The 7,859-nt window shown below is 51.6% G+C and overlaps 1 protein-coding gene across 4 annotated transcripts in view; it reads right to left on the reverse strand.

The window, feature by feature from the left end:
• Window positions 1-7,078, reverse strand: part of PRKCE (protein kinase C epsilon) — a 496,664-nt gene extending 489,586 nt beyond the window's left edge. For 2 of the 4 annotated variants that reach the window (XR_011426089.1, XR_011426090.1), the window contains exon 1: window positions 5,759-6,967. Coding sequence is in view for 2 of the 4 variants with exons in the window: in XM_001499053.5 (XP_001499103.1) it covers window positions 5,759-6,106 (348 nt within the window). In the remaining 2 variants the exon portion in view is untranslated. Of the gene's footprint in view, window positions 1-5,758 lie in introns of all 4 variants that reach the window. The other 2 variants (XM_001499053.5, XM_023619702.2) reach the window with 2 other exon arrangements.
• Window positions 7,079-7,859: the final 781 nt, after the last annotated feature.

Here is a 7,859-nt window from a genome sequence, read left to right on the forward strand (position 1 = left end):
AATAAATAATTAACCTTTGACTACAGTGGCCACAATTCCTAGACTTTCCAGAACAATCTCATTTCAAGTAATTTTAATATTTTCAAAAAGGCAATTTGTTAAATGTAACTACATTAACTTTATTTTTAGACTATGTGAGACTTTTCATATAAATACATTCACAAATCAAAGAGAAAAATATCTCTCACTGGACCATCTGTTCTGATTTGAGATTCTAAAACTATGAATAGACACATAGAACTCTTCAAATATTAATAAAATTGTTAGAATATAATGTAGCCTACCCCTTTGCTAAGAACTTTACATGGACCCCCTTATTTCTCACAACAACACTAAGAGGTAAAAATATTCCATTTTACAGATGAAGAAACGGGTTTAAAGAGCCGAAGTCACATGCCCAAAGGCAGACAACTAGTGACTGGCAGAGGCATCCTGAAGCCGGAACTCACAGATTCCAGGGAGAGGGGCCCACAGAGGAGCTGGGGAACTAAGAGAAATCTCCTGCTGGTCAAAGACACAGAGAAAGAGAAACTGGACAGACAGACAAGGCCTGACTGCCCACAAGGCCCAAGGCCCTTTAACTTCAGGGCCCCAATGCCAAGCAGCTATCTGTGATAACACTGGGGCAAAAACTAACCGTAGGGTAGTTGTTAAATAACCAATTACATACCAAAGGGAGCAATATTTAATTAGATGGTAGGTATTAGCGGAGTCAGTAGGGAGTAGAGTAGGGAGAGATCTGTGGAACCTCAGCTGCTGGGGGGACAAATTCAAGGTGTAGATGCACAAAAAGCGGGCATGAACCATTCCCAGTCCTTCCACATGGCCTTTCCAGACCTTTCCCACCTCACTCTATTTAATGATGATGGAGGTTTTCAGAGACCTCTGAAGATTTCCCCACAAAAGTCATGCAGTTAGAGACCTGGTCATTGAATATGAAGACCTGGACAGACTAGCAGCACATGAGACTCAGCAGGGGCATGTTTACCTACAAAACTCTCCTCAGGCTCCGCCCAGGCCTCAGCATCCTAACCACTAGGGGCCTCCCCTTGGTGTCTGCATTGTAAGAATCTCCCCAAGAGATCCTGGGGCCAATGGGGAGTCACAGCCCCAGAGCCTAACCTCTCTAAAAGGGGTGTAAGCCTACCTCCCAGGGTCAGCAGGGAGAGAGAATTTTGAGAAGCCCTGTCAATGGGCTATTTTGGAAAAATGAGACAGAAACACCAGTGTTCCATTCCTTGTCAAATAAGACCACCCAACTGAAGAAAAACATTTTGCAGACTAAGAAAAACTGGCTTCTTTAGGTCCTATATAATAATTAATGCAGTCAAGAACCCTCTCTAGGGCCAGCCCCAAGTAGGTTTAGGGCACTTGGTAATGGTACCTGTAGTAGGTAAACACGCATTGAGCACTTCCTAAGGGCCAGGCATTGGGTCTGTGTACCTCACACGTGTTCATCCTTTCATCCCCCAAACAACCCATTTTATAATAGGGAGGTACTTTCATCACCACCTACTTTTTACAGAGGAACAAACAGAACCACAGGTTAAACAGCTCACCAAAGGTGACAAAAGTGGTTAGTGGTAGAATAGGATTCAAACCCAAGCAGCCTGGCTCCAGAGCTCTGCCTTGACGTGCTCTGCTGAACCAACTCTCAAAAAACGCCTTTTTGTCGTGACAGCCGTATTAGGAGGGCCTCTTCTACAGGATGAAGCAAGGGAGTGACGCGAACCAAAGAGGTCTTCAGAGGCAGGGGTGGTAGAAGAAGGGAGAACTGAGCTCCATAAATAGTCTACTGACAGGACAACAGGGCAAACTGCGGAGCGTGAACAGGACCAGCGAGCTGTGACCTGCATGCTCCACCCACCCTCTGTGCCATCGGCCGGGCCCCCACCAGCCGTCCTAAATGCAAATGCAGCTCCAGCCAGCCTTGTTTCAACCTCTGCTTCTAACATGAACCCCGATACTTCTGGTTTACACAATCACGCTTACAGATCTTACTTTAGGAATTATAAAGGGCTACTGTAAAATTTCTATGCACAAACTCTTGATACATTAATTATCTGGAGCCCTCCTCTGCCCGAAATTTCTATTCTAGCCCAGTGTTTTTCAAAGCATGGTCTGGTCAAAATCTCGAGGACAGCTTGTTCGACATGAGGATTCCCAGCGCTCGTCCTAAACTACAGAACGAAAAGCTCCCTGAAGGTGGGGCAGGACGATCTATATTTTTAACACCCTCCCTAAGTGAGTCTCATGCACACTGAAGTCTGAGCAGCGATATTATCTAGTTCTCGGAAAATGAGCTATAGCAATAATGTTTAATGGGATTCGGCTTCAAGCACAAGTGAAATCAACCCATCTTTCTGTAATGAGCTTTCTCTAAAGCAACCCCCTTCGTCATCACAACTGATATGTCTCTCATTATCCGGAGAATAATTATCTCAGCCAGGCTTTTAAACATTCTAGAATCCACCTCAGTTTTCTAAACTCTCTCCTACTCTGGTGTTTCCAAACGGCGGCCCTCATATCACTAAGGATTTTAAGAGGGACCGAGAAGAACTTCTTTTCTTTGTATTTTAGAGGCCATGTGTTTATTTTAATGTGAAAGAAGCAAAAATATAACTACAATATCCAAACCTGTGATTTTATGAATACTGGGGCTTAAGAAAATATAAAGAATCAATGTTTTTAAAATATTAAAATATTTTTCATCAGTGTTTAAAAATAATAATAGCACAGGAGGTACTCAGATCAAAGTCCTAAACTGGGGAAACCTTATCCTGCCTGGTCCTTTCCAAGAGGCACCCTCAGTCTCAGCCACGCCTCTCCGTTCTCCAACCCTGACCGGCCGGCATTCTCTGCCTTTATTCCAGCAGCGTCCATGCCCATGGAACACGGTCCTCTCTTGTACCATACCTCTTTAAATGTTACCCACCATTTCACGCCCAGTTCACACCTCCTTCCAGGAGCCCTCCAGATTCTTCCAGCTTTGCCAGCACACTCCCTTTTTGAAGTCCTTGAACATGCTTACAGTATCACTCATTTAGAACTTAATTGCTACTTAAGTGTCTACATGTATCTATTCAGTGTCATTTCCCTAGTGAATGGAAGCCTCCTGGAGGCAACCCATGGTCTCTTTTACCTCTGGGTTACCTAGAGTGCTAACTTCCCTGGTTGAATCTGAACCCAAAACAGGAACTTGGTGAATACGTGTGAATTCATGTTGAATACACATGCAGTTGAATGAGATGTCCCACAGCAAAGAGAGAAGCAGCTGTTCCGTGCCCTTCACATCTCCTTACTTCGGGCCAGACTTCTTAGCCACAGAGCACAGAGACTGGAGCCCAAGAAATTCTACCCAAAGGTGTGAGTCCGTGGGTGTCCCCTGGCTGATGGGAATGAGAAAGGTGACCTTAGTCGGCCCAGGTGTAAGTTGTCTGTTTCCAAGGGCCAGTCTCCTCTGCTGATGCATCCTCACCCTCAGTCTGGAGGAACCGGAGGGGCCACAGCATCTTCTAGTGAGAACCATGCTAGATGAGCAAACAGAAGCAGCTCCGCTACTCCATTCATCCTGTGACTTTGGCCTTTCTGTATCTCAAGTCTTTTAATCTGCTCAATAACTGTTATACCTAATTCACACTTGTTCTAAGCCAAAAGAAATAATGATTTTGAAAGTACTTTTAATTATGGCGTACAATAAAAATGTCAGGGCACAGCACACAAACCTGCAGGGAGGACAGACTGGAGGTCAAGGGGCTCAGTTCTCTACTGGCTCATGGACAATCAGAGGTGTGGACCCTACTTCCAGTGCCTCCTTTGCTTGTCAGGTGACCTCGGGTACCCACTTAGCTTCTCTGGGACTCAATGTCCTTGTCTGTAAAACTTGCCTGTGCACTAGATGATCTGGTCTAAGGCCAAGTCCAACATGAATTTGAGAACCTTAGAGAATGATAACCAAGCAAGACTAGTGACCCCTGCACGCTTCACTGGAAGTGCTCAAAAGTGGGGAAGGTGCCCCGATGCGCCCAGGGTTCGGGTGGGCCCCAGCAAAGCCCTGCCAGAGACACTCAGACATCTCCCTCCAACCAAGATCTGTTCTGTAGATGAAAGCAGACCTGCTGTTCATCCTTCCCACTCTCTGACTTACTGTCTGACTCCCTCAACTGCATACACAGCAGAAGGCCCCATCTCCTCACTACCAGAGTCATGGTTTTTCCTTCCCCTTCTTGTTCCAAAACAACTTCAAAACCACAGGTTTTAGTGTTAAGGTCTGGCTCTGAAATTAGTTATCCCTTCAGCTCCCCCTCAGACACGCACTGCTTTCATGAGTAAAAGGACTAAGAGCCACGTGTGAAAAGGAAATGGGGAAAGAGTGGGAACTCTGGTGGTGGGAGGGAGGCAGAGGCAAGGGGCACTGGTGAGATGGAATGGCACTGCGTTCTTTGGGATTCCATAAAGGTTTGCCTGCTTCCCAAAGTGTAAGCCACAACTCTCCCAGGGTTGTACTTGGTGTGTTTGTCGGAGCTTCCCTTGTAAGACCCGTAACCATGGTTTCGGGCAGACTACATCAGAGCCGTGAGCATAAAGAGAACAGGTTTTTTCCTATTTTCCTCTAAAACTCCATCTCCTGGAAAAAAATCTATGTAAGGTGATATGCCAAGGTGATTCACATGCAACCTCTGACCCTAGGACAATCATGAAATTATTTATTTTCAATAATTAGAAGGTGATCCTTCTCCATCTCTCCATGAGGGTCGGATCTCTCTCTTTTTGTGTAGACCAAAGAACCCTGAAAACGTACACACCCAGAGCCACACGTGCTCCTGGTGGAACCAGGTAACAAATCTGAAAACACCGAAATCCACTCCTAATTTAACAACTTCCCTCCAAAAAAAGCTAAAACAAGATTGCTTCTCTGGGTGCCAAAGTTGAATGTATTTGGCTTTTAGTACATGGACAGGGCCTATTTGCAAGTCCCTAATATTTTGACAATGTAACCAAGTAATCCAATCTCAGACTTAGTATCTCATTGTACAGTATCTCCAAAATCAAAACAGGGAAACAATATAATTTTAAGTAGGATTCAAAGCATTGACTTCCAATTGCTCACAAGCAGAACCATTTTTAAAATACAATGCTCATCCCAAATGGACGCGCAATGCATTGGGCAAAACAAGCTCGGCTGATGTTTCTGGGACCCTGGAGTGACAACCCAGAGGAGAACACATTTTTCTCCCTGTATGTCAGAAGATGAGCTAACCACCATGCAGCAGAATAGAAACAAGTTAGCTTCCTCCCAGAGGGAAAAATAAAACAGCTCCTTACTCGGCGATGCAGGACAATGCCAGAACGTGCAAGAAGCCTTCAGTCTAGAGCTCCACGTGCCTCTCCAAGGACTGAGGAACCCACCCACACACAATCACACGCAGCCAGCCCACCCCGCTCCTGCCGAAGGCGCCGAGTTCTCCGCCAGCCCCCAGCACCGGAGGCTCGGGGCTCTCCCAGCTTGCGAGCTCCGTGAAGCACCGGCCGTCTGGATGGGACAGAGGCTTGTACCCCTTTTCCAAGTCTCACCTTCCTTGCCCCAATGCCTACTTCTCCCCAACTACGAAGTGCAGTGTGCTTCCCCAAGGTAGTTGACACACACACACACCCCAGATGGCACTAAGTCCCCGCGCCCCACGACCAAAGCCAAGGCCGTAAGTCTTCCTCCGGGAACCCACAGCCGGGCTCCTGGACGGGGAGGCGCCCGACTCACCCAGTCCTCGAAGTGGCGGCTTCCATTCTGCAGCAGCTCCTCAAACTGGATGGTGCAGTTGGCCACGAAGTCGTCGTAGCCGATGGGGGCATCGTGGAAGACGGCCAGCTCAATCTTGCGCCCATTGCACACATCGGTGACGAACTCGTCGTGCCAGGCCGGGCTGTTGGTCTTCTGCTTGGTGGCCGTTTGGCCGATGCGCGAGTCGTCCACGTTGAGGGCGATGTAGGGGTCCAGAAGGAAAGTCTGTGGCCGGGGTCCCACCGCATGGCGCAGCGACCAGGCTGTGGGCTTCAAGCTCACAGCCTCGCAGATTTTTATCTTAAGAAGGCCATTGAACACTACCATGGTCGGGGCGGGGAGTGGGGGCCGGGGTCACTCCGTCCGCCCCGAGGGCAGGAATGAAAAACCGACGCCCCGGCGATCCGAGCCACGGGGACTCCTGGGTCCCCTCTCGCCCCACCCCACACTCCCTACACCTTGTAGCTTTGCGCCCTGGCGCGGGCGATTCTCAGCGAGTGCATGTATTTCCTCGCCGGGTTCCTAACGGAAAACAGGGAGGGGGGGAGAGCTGGGGGACGTCCGTGTTTGGAGCAAGTCTCTCCCCCCCTACCACCAGCAGCACCTCCAGAAGAGGAGACGAGCTGTCGGCTCCGCTGCAAGCCGCGGGGGCTGTCTCGCCGCCTCGCTGGCTCTCCGGCTCCGGGCTGCGGGGAATCGGGCGCCGCGCCGGGCGCTTACCTACCTTTCCGAAACATAATCCCTGGGAAATTTCGACTCCGGGAGGGGGAGGGGGTGGTGGGACCCGGCAGGGACAAGAACCGGGGGTGCAGATTTCAACCCGGATCCTCTTCGCACACCCAGCGCCTGCCTCTGACCGCGCGGGGCGGGGAATGGACCCAGGGATGTTCAGTCTATCCGGAGGGATGCATGTCGAGAGGAAATGGTCCTCCTCGGAGCCAAATTTTTAAAAATCCACAAGCCACACAGCCAGCCCGGCCGCCTCCTTTTGGGCGAAGCAGCGCCGCGCCACAGTCGGCGATCGGGAGGCGCCAGGAGCCCGGAATCTCACATCCGCGCGGGCTCGGGAGTCGGGGTGGCCGCCGCTCGGGCTCGGGGCGCAGGCCGGCACCGGGCGGTGCGCAGCGCGGCGGCGGGGCCGAACTGCGACTCGGCGCGGCCCCACCTCCTGGGCGCCGGCGCCCGCCCGCCGCGCTCCCCGCGTCCCCGCTCTCGGCTGCCGCTCGCTCGCCGCCCGCCCGCCCGCTCTCCCCCTCGGTCTCTTCTCCCTCCGTCGGTGTGCGAGCGAGTCTCCCTCCCTGTAATGCAGGAAATGCGCAAAAGACGTCAGTGTGTGTGTGTGTGTGTGTGTGTGTGTGTGTGTGTGTGCACGCGCGCGCGCTCCTGTGTTTGGGGAAATAGAAAGTTTTGCCGGTTGGGGGAGCAATACGGGAAAAGTGAGCCGACGGGAGGACGACGGAGAGCAGCGAGCCTGCCCGGGTCGCGGCGGCGGGCGGGGGAGCCGGGCGGGGACCCCGCGCGGGGCCCGGGGGAGCGGCGGCGTTGGGGCGGGGGCGCGAGTGCCGCGGGCCGTGGATGCCTCGTCTTTGGTCTCCACTGGGAGACGAGCGGGCCGCGCATCTCTCCGGGGCTCTGCGGCCAACGCTGTCTTTAGAGCCGAGGGAGGGGAGTGGCGGGGGTCGTGCTGCGGGCGAGACTCCGGACCCTCCCCCAGCCCCACCCCTCCTCGGGCCTGGCGGGCGAGGGCAGCCTGCGGAGTATTGGGCCGTCTGTCTTTCTGTCTGGCGACGGTCTGCTCCACGATGGCGGGGGAGGGGGGAAAGGGAGGGGCGTGCACGCTCGGTGTGAGTTTTTAAACATTTATTTTCTCTCCCCTTTCTTTGGGGGCACTCTCCCCTTTAGGATCTGGCCTGGACTTAGGCTACGAGAACTTGTTGACAAGTGAAAGCTTGGTAGAACCGCGGCCCGGTTTGTGTGTTTGTTTATTTTTTACAAAGTGACTTCATATTTACTCTGGACCTCGTCTGTGCCCTTTGGGGGGACATCGGCTCTGATCAGCGCGCCAGCAGCCGCCGTCCGA

Source organism: Equus caballus, chromosome 15 (genome assembly GCF_041296265.1).
Source record: "Equus caballus isolate H_3958 breed thoroughbred chromosome 15, TB-T2T, whole genome shotgun sequence".
Classification (NCBI taxonomy): Eukaryota; Metazoa; Chordata; class Mammalia; order Perissodactyla; family Equidae; genus Equus; species Equus caballus.